The sequence below is a fragment of the Oryctolagus cuniculus genome, chromosome 7, assembly GCF_051225735.1.
Source record: "Oryctolagus cuniculus isolate XC-2025 breed Fujian yellow rabbit chromosome 7, ASM5122573v1, whole genome shotgun sequence".
Lineage (NCBI taxonomy): Eukaryota > Metazoa > Chordata > Mammalia > Lagomorpha > Leporidae > Oryctolagus > Oryctolagus cuniculus.
In genome coordinates, this window is record NC_142873.1 from 152094448 (window position 1) to 152113366 (window position 18919).

The window sequence follows — 18919 nt, forward strand, 5'->3', positions numbered from 1 at the left end:
TTCTGGCTCCTCCAGCCCAAAGGCGTTCCCTAGGGACCCAGGCTTTTGGGGTTACGAGACCTGGGCTGGCCAGTTGTACACACTCTGGATTTCCCATGGCAGGACTTCCAGATCCGCCCCAGAGTGGTCCTGTCGCTTTCGGATCAGCCAGCCATGCCCTCTGCGGTTGCCTTTGCCTTCAGGAAACACATGCCTTTGCTGTCAAAGTCTTGGGAGCTCCCAGAGCTGCGTGTGGGGCTGCCAGCGTGTGCTAGAGGAGTCGGTTCTTGGGGTACTCCAGCAAGAGGTGACTCCCCCGGGGTTGAGCCCCCGGCCCTCCCCAGGCCCGTCTGTCATTTCCCCTACTCCCCACATTCCTGGCGTGTCCTGACTCCCACCGCCTCGTGGCTTCTCCGCAGTCTGCCTGAGATTGCCCCTGTGCCAGCCTGCTGCCGGGCTCCCTCGTGGAGCAGCCGTTCAGCCCCAGCCGTCTGACTCTCAGAGGAGGCCTGCCAAAAGCCCATGCTCACATCTCCGCGCCACCGGCTGACCAGAGACCGCGGCCAGCCCATCCTCCTCCCCCCAACCCCGGGGAACTGCAGGGTTCTGGGCTCCTCTGTAGCTGCCCCCAGCCATGCAGGGTCCAGGCATGGCTTGCTGCCGATGGCCCGCCTCTGTTGAAGTAGTGTTAGCGTGCAGGCCGGAGTTATGCTGCTGGCCTCGTGAAACACACAGGCGGGGTAAAGTGCTTCCGTGTGTGTGCTGTTAGCTCTGGCGGGCGACTCCTCCCTGCCTTTATGTGGTTTCAGACAACATTTTAGCACATTCTTAAAATACCCACAAAAGCCTTTATGTAAAAACTCATAAATGCAAGCCATATAAAAGCTATTTTTTTCCTTGTTTCATGTCGTCATGATCAAAGGATAGTAGGTAAGAATAGATTTTCGAAAACCTGTTGAGGTCCCTCTTTAATTAATGCTTTACGTGCACAGCAAAACCGTAAACGCGTGGTGGGAGGGGTAACGCTGCTCGTTCTGCAGCCGTGCCCCTCCCAGAGGCTGCTGTTCCTGGCGGGGGGGGGGGGGGGGTCCAAAGGGGCCCTTTGTCTCGGAACACCAGGCCGAGACTTGGGGCGGCCCGAGTCCTTGGCGATCCCTTCTGGTGCCTGGAATGCAGGTCCCTTCTTGGGTTGCTGTGGTGTGTGGATCCCGGCAGGGCCATCTCAGCTTGTTCCGCCTCACCGGGCAGGGAGTGTCCATTGGCTTCCAGGCGAGAGCCCAGCAGCCCAGCCTCTGAGTCGGCCACCACCGTCTCTACTGAAAGTCAGACGGGCTGTGGGTTGGTGTGCTGCGCACTGCAAACTGCAGAACCTGGCTAGAAACAGTGGGAACCGTGGCTCCATGGTTCCATAAAAGCTGCATCTGGGCAGAGGCTGGAAGGGCATTTGGAAAAATCCCATCCGTGGGCTGGGTTGATGGATGGTGCTGTGGGCTGACTTTAAGTTTCCCTTTTTCACAGTGTCCTCACAATCCAGTTTTTGGTTTGGCGGGAAGAGCAAGCAGCCCACAAGGAGGTCACAGGGAGCCTGTGCTCTCCAGCACTCTCCACGTGGCCACGGGGAAGCCGAGGGTGCCTGGGTGGAGTGGGGACGGCCAGTTCCGCCTCTGCCACATCCCTGTCATCCTCTTCCTCTCCTGCAAGAACACGACACTGAGGAGTGTCCTGAGGCGGCAGAGCCCTGGGCCACCAGTGTTGGCAGCCGGTCACTGGCTGTCGGGGCGCCCAGGGCTCTCCTGGTTCCCTCCAGGGCGGCCGGACCCTGCGGGTCCCCAGGCTTCAAGCCTTTGTTCCAGGATGACGGCAGGAAAGCAGGAATTCCCAGGCTGCCCTTTTCACCAGCATGAAAAAAAAAAAGCCGTGGTTTTTCAAGTTTTCCCCCGTTTGATGTGGGGCTGCTCTCCCTACCAGCAGCCTGGGGAGGAAGCTGTGTGTTGGAAGCGGGCTGCCTCTCAGCAAGGAGGCACTGGCAGGCCTGCTGCAGGCTGTGGCGCCGCCGCGTGCCTCACCTCGTGAGCCCAGGGAGCCCCCAGGAGTCCCGGGAAGAAGCCGGTGGGACTCTGGTCTAGAAGTGACCGACCCTCTCCACGCCCCAGGAGCACTGCAGAGCGGCCCAGAGTAGGTCAGGTGCTGCCTTTTCCAAAGTTTGAATGTGGGTAGTGTTAGACTCCAGGAAAATCACAGAAACAGTACCGTGAACCGTTCGTCTCCACGGGGGCCTGGCCCCAGCACACACACATCACGGCCAAAATCTGCAGAGGCTCGAGTCCCCCTGCACGTAACCTACACGCATCCTCCAGTGTGTTTTAAAGCCACCTGCAGGTTACTTACGTACCTGACGCTGTAAGAGCTGTGTGTGTCGTTGCTATACTGTGGTGTTTATGAAATAATGGCAAGGAGAAAAAAAGTCTGCGTGTTGAGTGCGTCTGCAGCTTCTCTGGTCTGGATACTTCTGGTCGCAGCTGGCTGAGTGCAAGGACAGGAAGTAGCACCTGTGACACAGCGGGCCCGGTCTGCAAAGGTTCCTCCCTTCTCCCCCACCTCCTGCCCACACTTGCTGCTTGTTAGCATCGCCAGTGCTGGGAGTGTCTCATCCTGATAGCTTTGAAATACAGGTCACAGACACCTGTTAAGTTTTAGTCCTCAATTTAAGTGGTGAACACAGTGATCATTTGCCAGGCGTCTACCTTATTATTTATTAGTTTATTTTTATTTCTCAATTGCTCTGTAAAGGCGGTTTTGTCCATGAGACCCATGTGCACCCAGCTCGTCTCTGGCAGCCATCACTAAGCCACTGTTGGGTAGATAAGGACTTGCACAGAGCTGTAACCAGGTGCTGGCACTGGTCCCACGTGTGCCTTACTCCTGAGCCCATGACCCTGCCGCGGGCCTGGGGGCGTACCTCCCCGCTGTCCGGGTCTGAAGTCCTATCCACACGGCGCTCCCTGGTGGCAGCCTCGAGAACAGAGGTGGGGAGTGTCCGCCCCACAAGCCACGTAAAGCCCACAGGCAGGACTCAAATTCAGCAAATCTGTAGCAGGCTAATTTTTAAGTGGGTAATTCTGTATAGCCTGCAACTGAAGTTGCAGATACCCAACGGCCCTTGGTAGAGAAGAGACTCCCCACCCTGCTCTGGAATGTCACTGTGCCCAGGCCGAGTGGGTCGGAGGCGCCAGGGACGTTGCAGTGAGGACTGTGCTGGCCTTGAGGGACAAGCACCCAACTCGGGGGTCTCCCTCACAGCGGCCTCAGCCCTGCGGAACAGGCGGCTTTGGGCTCTTGGGTTTGGGGTCCCGCCTGATTGTCTGGCCTTTTCTTTCCGTCCCATTTGTTCGTGACTGGGAATTTTTCCATATCGATTGAGATCAGAGCAGGAAGCTCCAAGCTGGACCCAGCCCTTCACTGAGTCTTTCCCAGGCTCTGGAGGAGTTTGCTGCTCCCGTCTGTCCTGCAAAGAGCCGTCTAGAAGAAGGGAACTGGGGCAGCAGCAGCTGCTCCAGGAGCCGTGTCGCACCCTGCGCTGCGTCCCCCGTCTGGGAGGAATCTGAGTCCCTGAGAAGGCAGAAGGGGTGTCAGAGACCACAGAGCCGCAGCCCTGAGACCACAGAGCCACAGCCCTGAGCCCACGCTCTCCCCGCGTCCCTCCCCAACCTGGGGCACCAGGACACAGCCAGGGATCCACCCCGGGACCTGTGCAGGGTTGTTCATCCCACACTGCCAGGCGAATCGCAGCTGAGGGGCAGCCGGGACCTGGACTGGCCATCTGTCTCCTGGCTCACGGGCCTGTTTCCTGCAGGTATTTTGAAGGTGGTGTCTCATCTGTCTACCTCTGGGATCTGGATCATGGCTTTGCGGGAGTGATCCTCATAAAGAAGGCTGGAGATGGATCAAAGAAGATCAAAGGCTGCTGGGATTCCATCCACGTGGTGGAAGTGCAGGTACAGCCCCCGCAGCAGCCGGCAGCCGGGCCTCCGGGTGCAGCTTTGGCGCTGGGGACACTGATAAAAACCCCTGCTAATTCCTAGAAACACCCCAAAGCCGATTGGATGCAGATCAATGAGGACTGAGTAGCCGTGGATCATAAGGTCCCAGCGAACTCGGCGTACGCGGTTATAGATGCAGCCCCTTTCAAAAACAGCGTGGGGTGGGCGTGTGGCACGGCAGTCAGGATGCGACTTAGGGTCCTGCGCCCCGTAGTGGAGTGCCTGGGTCCTCCCCGCTCTGCTTCCAGCTCCAGCTTCTTGCTAACGCACACCCTGGCAGGCTGGAGTACCTGGGTCCCTGCCACCCACATGAGAGACCCAGATTCAGTTCTCAGCTTCTGGCTTCGGCTGTGCCCAGCCCTGGCTGTTGAAAGTGGGGAATAAATCTCTCTCACGCCATCTTTTGGCTTTTCAAGTAAAATAATTAAAAACATTTGGGGGAGTCCCTCCCTCCCTCCCTCCCTCCCTCTCTCAGGAAAGCTGCAGATCTCCCCGTTGGTGTTTCTCTCTCCAGGTTATCTGTAACAGCCTGGGCTGTGCCTGGCCAAAGCCAGGAACTGGCACTCAGACCAGGTCTCCCACTTGGGTGTCCCTTGCTGCCTCCCAGGGCAGATGCGAGGAGGGAGCTGGATCCAGCATAGAGTACGGGCATGCCAGATGCCCACCCCAGTGGCCATGGCTGAGGAGGGAGCACTTGAGCGTTCCTCGGACTCTGATCTCTCGTCCTCCCCTGCAGGAGAAGTCCAGTGGCCGCACCGCCCACTACAAACTGACTTCCACGGTGATGCTGTGGCTGCAGACCAACAAATCCGGCTCGGGTACCATGAACCTCGGAGGCAGCCTTACCAGACAGGTAGTGTCTCCCTTCACTCAGCCCAGCGCACACTCCAGCTCCGCCCCCGAGTGGCCACGGCTGCCTCGCATCGCTCGTGGGCTGCACTCCCTCGGCCCCCTCTCTGGCCATGAGCAGCCCTGTGGTCCGGTCAGCCCTCGGCTTTGTCAGGAGCTTGTTAGAAACACAGAACTCTCAACCCTGACCGGTAAGCTTCTCCTGACTTCCGCTCTCGATGCTATTGGTGAAGCGTCAGAACAGATAAGCTACCTTTGGCAAGCCTCACCCATCCTGAGAGAAGGCATTCACCTGTGCCCAGTGCAGGGCGGCAGGACGCTTGGGGTGGGGCAGAGGGGAAGCCCAGACCCAGCCCACCCCAGCCTGGGAGGGAGCTGCCTTCGCCCGCCAGCGCGGATGCTGTGTTGGTGGAAGTGCGGCGGCCTTGGGCGTCCAGGGGAGCTCTCCCGTCCCTGTTCCCGTTCTCATCCGGCCTGCTCTCCTGGACAAGGGTTCCTTTTAACATCAAAAATCTTTTCAGTAAGATAACTGTACTCTTAGTTAGTTGCTGTTGATAGAAAAAATAACATAGAGCAGAAAGGATTGATTCGGTAACCCTCTGAAGTGGATTTGTAGTCACGTGGTTGAGATGGTGCCTGGGCGTGGCATACCTGAGGTGCAAGGGCCGTCCCACCGGGCTGGAGGCTGCCAGGTTCCTGGAGTCCCCGTCTGGCCTCTGACACCAGGGCTCACAGGGCAGGGCCTGTCCTCTCATGTGGGATGGCTCTTGCCTTCTGGGGACCAGTGACGCGGGAGGGGCGGCCAGCCCTGCCACAGGCTCCTCCCCCACTCCGGCCACCTGGGGATCGGGTGCAAAATCCTGGCTCCGTATCCGGAGACTACTTCCTGCATCACTTACCGCTCTGCACTGTTTATAGTTCCACCCGGTCTACAGTGACCTGGACAAATATTTAGTCCTCGGCCTTCCTAGTAGTTTAAATCAGAGCTGTCAGCCCACGGCCAGCGCCTGGTTCCGGCTTGGCGTGCAGGGTGCTCCTGCCAGACCAGACTCAGGCCTGACGAGCAGCTGTCCTCAGAACACCTCACGGGGCCACCGGCCTGCTCTTGCCTCTGCTCTGGGAGCTTTAGCGAGAAGACCCTGACTCCTGTCGTCACGTAATCACCTGCGGTGCGTGGCAGCTGGGGCCGTCTCCAGTGTCGGTCACTAACTGGGGGGCGCAGTGAGGTCAGTGAGCCTGAGTAGATGGCACAGATTCTGAGCAGCAGGCGACGCAAGGGCCGCGGGCTTCAGCCGTGCGTCCCGGGGTCAGCCTTGGCCAGGTGCCTCTGGTTGCCTTGGCAGGTAGGGGGCTGGAGGAGCGGCGAAGAGGTTCCCGGCGGATGGAGGAAGCCAGGGAGCGTGTGCAGACCCTGTGTGGGGCCGGCTCCCCAGGGAGGGTGCGCAGACCCTGTGTGGGGCCGGCTCCCCAGGGAGGGTGCGCAGACCCTGTGTGGGGCCGGCTCCCCAGGGAGGGTGCGCAGACCCTGTGTGGGGCCGGCTCCCCAGGGAGGGTGCGCAGACCCTGTGTGGGGCCGGCTCCCCAGGGAGCGTGCGCAGACCCTGTGTGGGGCCGGCTCCCCAGGGAGGGTGCGCAGACCCTGTGTGGGGCCGGCTCCCCAGGGAGGGTGCGCAGACCCTGTGTGGGGCCGGCTCCCCAGGGAGGGTGCGCAGACCCTGTGTGGGGCCGGCTCCCCAGGGAGGGTGCGCAGACCCTGTGTGGGGCCGGCTCCCAGCAAGGACAAGCGCAGGAGAGCCAGCGTTCCCATTGAGCAGGGAGGAAGCAGGTTCAGGCTGGTGAGGGCCTCTCCCATGCTGACTCAAGCAATAAGAGGCAAAGCCTGGATTGGACCCTAGATTTGTTGACTTCCCCTCACCCCCCCAAAAAAAACCCACTGCTTTCTGCCACACCACACTTTTGATTTTTTGGGGGGGGGGCCATACTAGTTTTTTGTTGTTATTGTTTAGTTGGTTTTTTTTTTTTTTTAAGATTTATTATTTATTTGAAAGGCAGGGTTACAGAGAAAGAGGTCTTCCATCTGCTGGTTCACTCCCCAGATAGCTACAGTGGCCGGAGCTACACCGATCCGAAGCCAAGAGCTTCTTCCAGGTCTCCCACGCGGGTGCAGGGGCCCAAGGACTTGGGCCATCTTCTGCTGCTTTCCCAGGCCACAGCAGAGAGCTGGATGGGAAGTGGAGCAGCTGGGACTCGAACCAGCACCCCTATGGGATGCCGGCCCTGCAGGCGGCTTTACACGCTACGCCACGCGCCGGCCCCGCTTTTGGTCTTGATCTGTCCCCGGTGGCTGATGTTCAGCAGATGCTAAATAAACATTCGAAGGGAAATACCCTGAATATGAAGCTCAACAGAGGCAGAAGCTGCTGAGCCAGCTGCCCGAGCACTTGTGCCAAGCGGCTGCTGTGGTCCGTGGTGTCGGGCGGGCCTGTGCGGGGCCCACGGCGGACCCCAGGGCGAGGTCGCCCCGAGAGGCGCTGAGCAGCACCGCCCTCGGCTCCCTCCCGCGGCTGCCTTTGACGGCAGGAAGCAAGTTGTCCGGCACGAGACGCGCTGGCTCCGGAGGTGGTGAGGAGGGGTTCCGGACCAGGTGTGCCTTTGTCAGAAGGTGGCTCTGCCAGCCGGCATGGGGCAGGGGCTGCAGGCAGAGGCTGCTGGTGTCGGTGTCGTCCATGAGAGCAGTGACGAGGGCCTGGGCTGGGCAGCCCTGGGCAGCCAGAGAGGAAGGAGCCAGTGAGATCCCTGGGGAGACGAGGATCAGCCGAGGAGGTGGGAGATAACAGCACAGAAAGAGGTCAAGGCAGGAGTACAGAGGGCAGCGCCGAGTGGGAGACGTTTCGGTGTAGTGGGGTCAGGGTGTGAGAGAGGGGGGCAATCAGGAGCCTCCTGCCCAGAGCTCCCCCACGGTGCAGTCCTCCAGGGACGCCCGGCCTCCTCCTCACCCGCCCCCGCCCAGCTCACACACACTGCGCACAGTGTCAGGAGGGAAAGCCGTTGTGTTGGGAGCCGTCTCTCCAGGCCCATGCTGCCGGGCACTGAGCCGGGGTCTCTTCTGCCTGGGGCCTTCCCAGCAGAAGGGCCGTGAGTGATGCACGCTGGCCATTCCCCTGCCTCAGGCGTCCAGGCTGGGCCCTTGTGTCCTCTGCGTAAGCAGAGACAGACAGAGATCTCCCATCTGCTGGTTCACTCCCCAAATGCCTGTGACACCAGGCCTGGGTCAGGAACTCAATCTGGGTCTCCCACGCAGGTGGCAGGGACCCAAGTGCTTCAGGCATCACCACTGCCTTCCCGGGTGCACAGGACCAGCAGGCTGGAATCGGGACTGGAGCTGTGGCTCCAGCCCGCGCACCCCTCTCTCTGACTCTGCCTTTTAAATAAATAAATCCATCTTTACCAACAAACAAAACCTACCGGGCACTCTGATTGGAGTCACCGGCATCTTACCAGCTGCACCAAATGCCCGCCGCCCTGCTGGGGTTGGGGGCTTGAGGGCTGACTGAGCACCTGTCAGGATGATGAATGCCCCAAGCCACATTTCCCTACTGCTCACGACGCACCCAGGCCTGGGGATGTTGTAGCCAGCTCAGCCTGGGCGCACCGGGCCCTCGCCCACCCGCTTCGCTCTGGCCTTTCCTTCGCCCCCATGCCTACTCCTGCCCCCAGTGTCTCTCTGGAAAATGAAGCAGAGTGCTGTGGCAAGTCCGTGCAGCTGGGGCTGCTGGGGACAGCAAGCAGCAGGCTCGGTGGGGGCTCAGGAATGGCCAGGGTCATACTGTCCTGCCGTGGGCGGAAGGTGCCCCGTGGCAAACCGCCATGGAGGCCTTGGCAGGAAGGCTGTACGGCCCAACAGGCTGGAAAGGAGTGGCGCCGAGAGGTTACTTCTGTGTGACAGCAGAGACGTGGAAAGAGGCAGGGCTGTGCCTCTCTGGAAAGAGATCCGAGGTTTCCCGCCCGGAGAGGGGCCCTCCAGATGTCCCCAGGCGGTTTCCCTTCATGAAGGTGGAATGCTTGGTCGAGTGGGGAGCGTGAACCGTCTCTGGCAGCCGAGCTGTGGCTTCTGCTCAGAGTGGCACCCCGGCATGCCTGAGGACAGCAGAGGCGCCGGCCCGGTCGTCACAGCAGGGAAGTCCGCTGGGAGCTGGGCTTGGCTGTTAGACCAGGAGAGTCCATGCATTCGGGGCGGCCCCGCCCTCCCTCGTAGATGCCGGGACAAAGGGCAGGCGCGGCTGCGGGTGGCCACCCTGGCTTCCGGGGGCAGTTAGGTTTTTGCTGGGTGACCTGGCGTTGTCGAGAAGGAAAGCTGGCGCGAGGCCGCAGCCCGTGCTGCCCGGGTGTCCCTGCCCTGCCTCGTGGCCTGCCATCGGCTTTCCTGGTGAGGAGTGCAGGTGAGGCCGAGCCAGGGGAGAGGCCTCGCCGTTCAGATCCCGGCCCGGTCGTGTGCTGGCTGCGTGAGCTTGCGGGCGGCTTCTCTTCTCTGAAGCTGCCTGTTGGTACCGCAGCGTTGGTCACGGCTGTTCGGGAGAGGTGAAATGAACAGCATGCATTTCAGCGCGTGGTTTCTGCCTGGTACCTAATAGCTGTCCCTGTGTTGCCGCGGGTCTTCTAGAACCCGTACAACTTCAGACTCAGTTACAATTTCCCTGTCGGGCAGAGCCGGTCCTCCTTGGGAGCTGGCTGGCTGCTGTTTCCCGGTGTGGCCGCATGTTTCCCAGCTGGCCTCTCGCCCGCAGCACACACAGCTCTGCAGCCCGGAGAAGCCTGGGGGGGAGCGGAGCGCCGTGCCGCAGGTCGGGGCGCCGAGGCACCTTATGTACATGAGCATATTCTTGTGAGGAAGTGGCAAGGAAACTGAGGCCCGGACCAGCCCAAGCCTCTGGCCCTGGGGGAGCCTCGGCCGCAGCTGCGCTGCCGTGGGGCTGGCTTCCTCCAGGAGATGCCACAGGCGGCGGGAGGCACAGGCTGCCCTCTGGAGGTGACACGTGCCCGTGTTGTCCCCATCTCGAGGCCCCAGGAGGAGGTGAGGGTCTCATCGCGGACAAGCCAGCTGGGCCTTGACTCCAGCCTCGGTCGGAAGCACCATTTGGAGCATGTGTAGCCACAGCCCTGAGCGTGTTTTCCTTCTGACAGTGGCTTTTGTCCGGACGTAGTAATGTATGCATTGCAGAAACAGCTCTGTTCTTGGTGGGTCAGCACTGTTAGCAAGCTGACCCTGGCCAGCTGTGCAGGGGGCTGGGGGAGTGGGCGAGGGGGCCATGGAAAATGCCTGCTTGGGCAGGATCTTTGCTCCCCACGCCCCAGCCCCTGTGGGACCCCTGTGTGCTCCTGAGGCAGGCACCGCCCACAGGAGGGTGGGTGAGCCCACCTGCTCCCCGCCCCGACCTCTTGGTCACTTTGCATCTGGGGGCTTCGCTTTTCTGCTTGTTGGAAGGGGGCTCTTGGTTCTGAAGCACGAAGGCAGGAGCCAAGGTGTGGTCAGGAGGCTGGTGTGACTCAGCTCACCACGATGCCCCGAGCCCTGCCACGAGGCCAGGCCACACTCGGGCTGCTGGTGCTCGCGGAAAGTGGGGTGCTGAGGCCAGCGCTCGGCCTAGCTGTCCGGACTCAGTGGGACGTCCGCGTCCAGCCCTGGAGGGCCTGGGCTCAGGTCCTGGCCCAGCTCCCGACTCCAGCTTCCTGGATGCACAGCAGGGGTCGCTCAAATGCATGGGTTCCTGCCACCCCATGACAGACCCAGATGGGGTTCTGGCCCCTCCCTGGCCACTGGGCACATTCAGGACGTGAACCACCAATTGGGCTGTGAGATGCTTTCCCTGTCTCTGGAATTAAAAAAAAAAAAGTCTTGAGCGAGCTCCGAGCCCTGGCCCTCCCCCGGGGTACCCGGGAGTCTGTGCTCTGCGTGGAGGCTGATGGGCTGGAAGGAAATCATTTGGATGAGACCCCACCCTCACCCCCAGCAGGGCGGTCTGGGCACCGGGCCCATTCCCACGTGTGCCGAGAGGACGCACAGCCGCGGCTGATGCTGTGCAGCAGTGGCTGGTGAGCCCCTTCACACGCCAGCCAGGTGTCTCGGCAACAGGAGGAGGAAGTTCCGGCCAGCGCTGCCCTTCTGCCGGGGTGGAGTTTGTTCCGGGCTGGAGGGAAGGAGCCGGCACCACTGCTGTCTCGGGACCGAGACGCCCCGGGTCGCCTGCCAGCGTGTCCCGGACTCCTGCTAGGGGCCAGAGAGCGCGCTGCGGCATCTCGCCCTCTCCCACGGGACAGCCCGTGGTGCTGCAGACTTAGTGCCTCTGGAAGGGCCTGGGAACTGGGGCCTTCATTTCTCCAGAGAGCAGCTCACTCTGTACAACCAGTGCCTGTCACGTGTGATGTTCTCCCACCCATCGGTCACACCTCTGCCGTCGGCAGCGTCCCTCTGGGGACAGCAGCCTGCATGGCGTGCCCAGCTCGCCTGCGTCCACACCTGCACCAGGCGTGCACACCCCCACTGTTGGCCGTCTCCTGGGGTCACGATGTTCCGACCTTAGCCGTGGATGAACTCGAGCTCATCTGTGGCTCTCACAGACCAGTCCAGCCCTGCAGAGGGCGCTGTGGCTGCCTGCACGAGGCTGGAACCTCGCGGCTGTGGTCTCTGTCACTGACGGGGCACGAGGAATAGTTGAGCACCTGACCACTAAGGTTGCACAGAAGCTGCCGGCGCAGCCACGCTCCTCCTCGGCCTGCTCGAAGTGATCTGAAACTCACACGTCCTTCCACGGGAGCTGTTTGCACACCGGGGTTCTGCATTCTGCACTCAGTGAGGTTAACCTCTGAGCAGACTAAGTGGTGGGTGTCAGTGGCCTAAGGAGTAGGGAGAGCAAAGGTGCTGGAATGGGCCGGGGCTGTGAGCTGGGCGGACCCTCCCCTCGGGTGGGCTGGGGCTGTGAGCTGGGCGGACCCTCTCCTCTGGTGGGCCGGGGCCGAGAGCCGGGCGGACCCTCCCCTCGGGTGGGCCGGGGCCGTGAGCTAGGCGGACCCTCCCCTCGGGCCTCGCTGCCAAGGCTCAAGTGGAGTCGGGCGGCTGACGTGGGAGCTGCTGTCGTCAGGGCCTGTCCCAAACCCACATTTCGAGTTCTTTTGTAACCCCCAACCACCTCATGCCCAGCTGTGCCTCCCCTCACGCCCCACGGGAACGGCCGCGAGGCCACCGGGCCACAGTGCCCTGCCCGCAACTCGGCTGCAGCCGCAGGGCTGGCGTCCTGGCCCCAGGTGAGTGGCTGCCCTCCAGCCCGGTGTCCCCATCACAGTAGAAGGACGCGGGGGACACTGCGCTCAGTGAGTCCTTGCCGGCCCCGGACCTGGTATAAGATTCGCCGCCAGGTGGTTGTCCTGTCAACAGCGGTTTTGACTCCCCTCTCCTCTCCCTCCTGCAAAGGGGGACTGGCCGCTGTCGCCCTCTAGTGTCCGCGCGTCCCTGAGGCGCGCTGTCCTGGGCTCCTTGGTTGGCAGTTGGAAGCCCAGGCAGTTGAAGGCGACGGCTCGCACGTTCGTGTCCGCAGCTCGGGTCTGCCTCTCCTGGCCTGAAAGTCGTTCTCCCCGATGGGAGGGCAGGGGACAGCGGCGGCAGGTGGCAGAGCCCTTAGCCTCTGAACACACCCATGCCAGGCGTCTGCCGCTTCCCTCCCTCTCACTCCCGTTCCTCGGTCACTGAGTGCAGCGTCCGTGTCTGCAGGGACTGGGAGATGTTGCAGGAAAACCTGCCCTGCAAGAGTCCAGAGCCTCGTCCGGGCTGGGGGACGCGGGGACAGCCACCTCCCCGCCTGCCTCTTCCCCTCGAAGCTCCGATGACTGAGCTGTGACCGAGGCTGCCTGGCTTGGGAAGAGGCCGCCGGACACCGGCTTGGCCTCCCTGCAGCCTCTGAAGCCACAGAGGGTTTGGCCTCGGTCTGCCACTGCCGCCTACGTGAGCCTGGGTAAATCACTTCGAGCTCAGACTCCGGTGGACCGGGGCTGTCACCCCCAGCAAGGCCTCCAGCACCCACAGCCGCCAGCGCAGGTGCTGTGCCGGTGCTGTCTCCGGGGAAGACAGCTCCCCCCAGGGGAGCAGCAGCACTGAACCCAGGGCTCGGGGCCTTTGCGGACGGAGCGTTTATAATCTGAACTCTGTCCCTCTGTGCCTCGGCTCCCCTGCTGGGAAAGCAGCCTCACACCTGCAGCCGCGCGAGAGCAGCGGGCTCTGCTAGAGGTGGGGCCACGCCGCCGCGCCCAGGGCTCTGGCTCTGACCGGGGGAATGTTCTGTCTTTCGCAGATGGAGAAAGATGAGACTGTGAGTGACTGCTCCCCACACATAGCCAACATCGGGCGCCTGGTAGAGGTGAGTGGGCCCCGCGGGCTCCAGGCTCCTGTGTTCCCCGCAGCCTGGGCCGTCTCCAGGGAGGCTGGGAGCCGCTTCGCCGGCGGCGCACAGCTTGTTTGCCTTGGCCTCCTGGCATCTCCCCCACGCCTGCGAGACGTGCTCCCAGGGTGATTGCCCAGCCCGTGGCTCCACGCAGCACCAATCGAGTGGGTAGACCCCTGGAGCACTCGAGGGCTAGAGGGACTCCCGCGCCAGTGCCGCAGGCTTCCTCCCTCTGTTGTCCTGGGAGGAGGGGTCTCAGGACTGCTCGCCGTATCGGCGGGAGGGCTGAGGGGTGGTGTGGTTCTGACCGGCTCCGAGGAACGCTGGGACCTGGCCGCCAGGCCTGAGGTCGGGGACACACTCAGAGCACGGAGGGCAGGGGCGGCCTTGCAGCCGGGGCTCGGCCCTGGCTGTGGCCCCGTAGGGAGAGAGGCTGGGCTGGGCCAGGGCAGCCCTGGCTCCTCGGTTGCCTCTATGGTGACTGACTCCCTTCCCAGGACATGGAAAATAAAATCCGAAGTACGCTGAATGAGATCTACTTTGGGAAAACGAAGGACATCGTCAACGGGCTGAGGTAACGTACCCAAAACTCACACTCCAGAACCACGAGGGCCTGCGCGCTCACAGCTCCGCGGGCTCGGGCTTCGGCCTCCTCGTTGTAAGAGGGGGCTGGGGGCCGAGATGCCCCGCAGGTGTTGGAAGGGAAGCCCCTGGCGGCCTTCGTGCTCTGAACGCCCTCACAGCCGACTCCACGTGGGACGGAGCTCCTGCGCCCGCCCCTCGGGCTGCCTCCACCTCCATCCCCAGCTGCGCAGCCCCCTTAGGCCCTGCGACACTGGAGGGCGAGAGACCATTGAGCTCTGGGCGGACAGAGCCGGAGCCGAGGTCCTCACCTGCCCCTCCCACCCTGCTCGGGTCCTTGGGGTCCGTAGAGGACTGAGCAGGAGGCAGAGCCTGCGTGGGGGCATGAGAGGTGGCTGTCAGTGCGGCGAGCTGGCCTTGCAGCCCAGAGGCTGGGTCTCCTCCGAGCCCTGTTCCCCACCGGGTCCAGGAGGCAGGGGGCTGCAGGGGGGTGAGATGCTGAGGTCTGACGTGTTCTCCACCGTGTGTGGCCACGGGCTCTGCTGTGCCGTTGGTGGCCACCCCCCTTGTCCCTATCCAGTGGTCCCAGGCCAGCTGAGCCACTGCGGAGCCGCCCACGTGGGTCTGTCTGGGACACAGGTTCCAGCCAGCTGCCCTCTGGTTCCCCTTGGCCCTTCTCATCCTGACTTCCTGGGCCAGAGCCCAGAGACCCCAGCGTGGGGCCCTCCGCCTCCGACCAGACCCTCTCCCACCCCGCCAACCCTCTCCTCCAGCGGCGGTGGTGCCTGCGCTCACCGGCAGCGGGGACGCCACGCAGTCACCGTCTCGGGCTGGCAGCCTCCGGGTGCACCCAGCCCCCACGCCCTGCCTGCTTCTCACCTCTGAACGCTCTCTGTAGATCTATTGACGCTATCCCTGACAACCAAAAGTTTAAGCAGCTGCAGAGGGAGCTTTCCCAAGTGCTGACCCAGCGCCAGATCTACATCCAGCCTGATAATTGAGCCGATCCAGGTACCCTGCCTGCCAGGCGTGACAGCTGCCCACTAAACAGCACTCACCAACCGCCGGGCCCTGCGCGCCCAGTTAAACCTCCACTAACCCCCGTGCGCTCTTGGCTGCTGGGCGGCCGTATAACATGTTGCCTTGGCCCGCGTAACGGACACGTTCACGTGTGTGGTGTGTGCTGTGCACTGAGCGAGGTCCCGGGGAGACGGGTGGTTTCGGCTTTGGCTCCAGAAGGAGCCCAGGCCAGGGAACTAACGCGGGCTCTGTCGGAGGCCGCTGTGTGCACGCACAGCTGCCCTCTGCTCCCCACATGCCTCGGGGTGGCCTTAGGATTTCCCCTGCAGCCACACACACCCTGCCCCGTGGCACAGGGACTGAGGCAGCTGGCTTGGGGGACCCCACTCTCCGAGGCTCAGGACAAGCGTGGGGTGGAGCCGTCGTGCCCCTGACCAGATGCTGCTGCTCCAGACCGGCTGCTGCTGGAGCGGCCTGGTGCCGGGGCCGTGCCGATGGCGGAGCTGGAGCCTGGTGCCGGGGCCGTGCCGATGGCGGAGCTGGAGCCTGGTGCCGGGGCCGTGCCGATGGCGGAGCTGGAGCCTGTGACAGACATGGATGGATGAGGGCGCTTGGCGCTCTTGCGGAGGGCGGGGGCTGTTAGAATGAGGCGTTTGGTGACCCAGCCAGCAGGGCCGCCGAGCCCCCAGGCACAGGGTCCGAGGCCTGAGGCCCAGCCCAGAAGAGCTGCTGGGAAGTCTGGGGGTGGTGGTGCTTACTAAGCAGCCGGGGCTGCCGCCCTTGCGCGGCTGCGGGGTCTCACGGCCGGGGCGTCTCAGCCGCCAGCCTCGCCTTGCGGCGCTCGGGCAGCCAGCAGGGGCCGTGGTCTTCCTATGTGGAGTGTGGCCATGACCCTCCCAGTGTCCTCTCAGTGCCAGCCCTGCTCCTTCGGCCTCCAGCTGCTCCAAGTTCACGTCTACAGCTCTAACCTGGTTCTGACTCTGGGCTTGGTCCTTGCGGGGCGGGGCTGGCAGGACCCAGCGGGGCTGGCAGGACCCAGCGCCGCGTCCTGTCTCCCCAGGAGAGCCAGCTGTGCCGGGCGAGGGAGCCGCTGCTCTCTGGTCACGCCCTCCGACGTGAGCTCAGTGAGGCCCGCAGAGCACTGCCCACGACTGGGCGCCTGGGAGCCACCACCCTGCCTTTGGCCGCTGCAGAACTCGGGGCAAAATCTGCCCCAGCCGGCGTTTCCCACGGGCGCTCCTCGGCCTGTGCTGACGGCTCGAGTCCTGTCTGTGCCCACTCTGGCGTCTCCAGGACTCGGTCCCCAGGATCCAGTCTCCTGGGCCCTGCTTCGCTCTGCTCTCCCCAGCACGCACACGTGGCGGGGACACCTGACCCTTCCTTTCCATGGTTTGCGTGGGTCTGACGTCAGACCTGAGGCTCTCACCACGCGGCCAGCCCAGCGTGGCGCCCAGCGGCCTCTGCACTGAGAAAGTTAGCCAGCCACTTTGTTTGCGCCTGGCCGGCCGTCTGTCCAGTGCGTGTGACAGGTCAGGGCCGTGCCGGGGGCGTTTCTCCAAGCTCCAGTTGCTCATCTGGGATGCGTGTGGGGGAGAGCACTCAGGTGGGTGACGCCCACGAACTGCAGCGTTCCCAGTCCCTTTAACCCCACCCCACCCCGCAAGCTTGGGGTTCGCCAGCGGGGGCCCAGGCCACCCTTTCCTCTGCCGCATTTGGAATCCTGGCAAGGTTTTTTCCGGGCCAAGCTGACAGCTGCTCACAGGCCGTGAACCCAGCATGCGCCACCGTGCAGCCGCTGGTTTCCGGAACACTCGCCAGGCGGCAGCCCCTGCCCCCTGTTCTCCGCAGGGCCGGGGCCGAGCCTCCTCCTGGGCCCCTCCTAGTCCCAGCAGCTGATTGGAAGCGGGGTCCTTGCTACGTTGTGCCTGGAAGCCTGGAGGCCACCATTGGGTTCCACTAGCTGCGGTCATGGTCAGCCTGGCAGACACGAGCGACTGTCCCTGTTGGCTTCCCCTGAGCCGCGCCCCCTGCAGCAAATCCCAGGCTCCCGGTCCCCAGGCTGGGCCTGTGCTGACCTGGGAGAGGGGTGCCCGAGCCCACACCCCAGCACCTTGCCGGCCACGTCGGGGAGGCGCGAGCCCCACGGCCCCATGCTCCTGCCACTCGGCCCGCTGTTGACGCCTTGTCTCCCTTGCAGGTCTGTGCAGACTTTTGCAGACAAATCTAAACAAGAAGCGCTTAAGAACGACCTGGTGGAGGCTTTGAAGAGAAAGCAGCAGAGCTAAGCCCCTGCTCCGCGCTAGCCGGACACGCCGCGCACTCTTTAGGTTCCTTTCCTAGAAAACTCGTTTTCTGCTCCCTGTCCCCGGCCCCTCCCTCCCCGACAGGCCCCTAACAACGCGCATCCTCGACCGCACAGCGCCATCTCCCCAATAAAGCCCAGTCACCGCCCTGCTCCGGCTCCGAGGCCTGCTTCCCACCGTTCCGCTGTCAGAACTCTGGTGTCTGCATAGAGCCCGCGAGGGCCCGGCCCGCCCCGCCCGCCCCCCCCTTAGGCATAAAGACGCTGTCCGTCAGCCCCTCCCCTCCCCCTTTTTGTTACATTGGTGTAAAAAATGTAAAACAAAAAAATTTTATGAAATAACTGTGGTGTGTGAGAGACAGAAGGAAACCTGGAGGTGCGACTCCAGTGCGTTTGGGAGTTGCTTGGGCGGGGGGCGGGGGACAGGGGCCAGCCCTGGGCGGAAGGAGAGGGGCTCAGCCGTCCTGTGCAGGCTTGCCCCTGTCCCTCGGAGGCCGCGGGGTGGGGGCGGGGCTGCTCTTCTGGCCAGGTGCTTTTCTGTCAATTTTTACGGAATGCAAAAGGAGTTTTTTGTTTTATTTTGTTTTTTTGTAAAGCTTAACAAAAAATATCTACATCTTATACTTGAGCCTCCATACTTAAAAAAAGGAAAAAAAGAACAAAAAAATTAAATAAAAAGAAACTGGGACGCAGTTAGCACTGGGTCTGCCGTCTTCTTTCTCGCCCGCCTCCCTCGAAGGCCCGCGTGGCCTCAGCCGGGAGGGGGAGGGCTGACTCCACGGTGGAGACGCCCCGGCCGCTGGGCCTCCTTGCACCCCCCCTTCCAGACCAGCCGGGTGGGGAAACGCGGGGCGGCTGTGGAGCGCCTGCGCAGGCCGGTCCTTGGGCACCCCCGTGCCTCCCCAGCCAGGTGCCGGCACGCCCCTTTCAAGTGGGAGAGTGGGAGGAAGCAGGCTGTGGGCTTGGGGAACCCACAAAGCTACAGGATGGGCCTTTCTCCCCCCACACAAACCCCAGGCCAGAAGGTCCTCGCCTGCTGCCCACGAGACCCCCACCCCCACCCCGAGTGCAGCACAGCACAGCACAGCACACGGGAGCTGGAACCGCAGAGCCCTGCGTCCTCTCCACCCTGGGGGGTTCCAGCAGCTCTTGCCACGCAAGCGGAACAGATGGGCGACTGAGACGCTGCGATGCTGGCCTCGCTCTGGTCACCGCTTTGAACCGCACTGTGCCGAGGGCCTGCCGCTCACCTTTGTCAGGTGGCCAGAAGTCATACGTGAAACCTGGAAGTCGCAGCTGTGCTGTGCCAGGCTGGATCTTGCTCTGTCTTCTGGAATCTTCCGCAGGAGCCACCACTGCTAGTTTGGATGCTAGTGACTGGGGCTCTGATACTGGGTTTGCTGGATGGGAGGGAGTGAGTGGGGAGCTGTGGCCTGGCCAGTCCCTGCCCTGCACCCTCCCAGGCGTGCTGGCTGGCAGGGCCCCTAGAGCATTCCAAGACAGGGAGGGAGAGGCTGAGTACATGGCAGAGCAGTGGGGTGGGGGTGGAGTGGCCTGTGGTCTGTGGGCTGCAGGCGATGCGCTCCTGGGGTGGGCAGCTCGTCCCCCACCTCGCAGGTGCCCCTGGATGCCAGGTAGCAGAATGGGAGGCAGCCGGGGGAGGGGGGGCTCTGTGGGAGCCCAGCAGGCACCGTGGGGCCAGAGCACTGCTGGCAGAT

The 18919-nt window shown here is 62.9% G+C and overlaps 1 protein-coding gene across 4 annotated transcripts in view; it reads left to right on the forward strand.

The window, feature by feature from the left end:
* The window catches only part of CAPZB (capping actin protein of muscle Z-line subunit beta), a 119207-nt gene extending 101310 nt beyond the window's left edge, over positions 1 to 17897 (forward strand). For 3 of the 4 annotated variants that reach the window (XM_051858034.3, XM_089301421.1, XM_089301420.1), the window contains exons 5-10: positions 3833 to 3974; positions 4756 to 4872; positions 13208 to 13273; positions 13795 to 13871; positions 14778 to 14890; positions 17097 to 17897. In XM_051858034.3, coding sequence (XP_051713994.3) covers positions 3833 to 3974; positions 4756 to 4872; positions 13208 to 13273; positions 13795 to 13871; positions 14778 to 14880 — 505 coding nt within the window. In that variant the 3' untranslated portion in view covers positions 14881 to 14890; positions 17097 to 17897. The remainder of the gene's footprint in view (positions 1 to 3832; positions 3975 to 4755; positions 4873 to 13207; positions 13274 to 13794; positions 13872 to 14777; positions 14891 to 17096) is intronic. The other variant, XM_017346515.4, reaches the window with a different exon arrangement.
* Positions 17898 to 18919: the final 1022 nt, after the last annotated feature.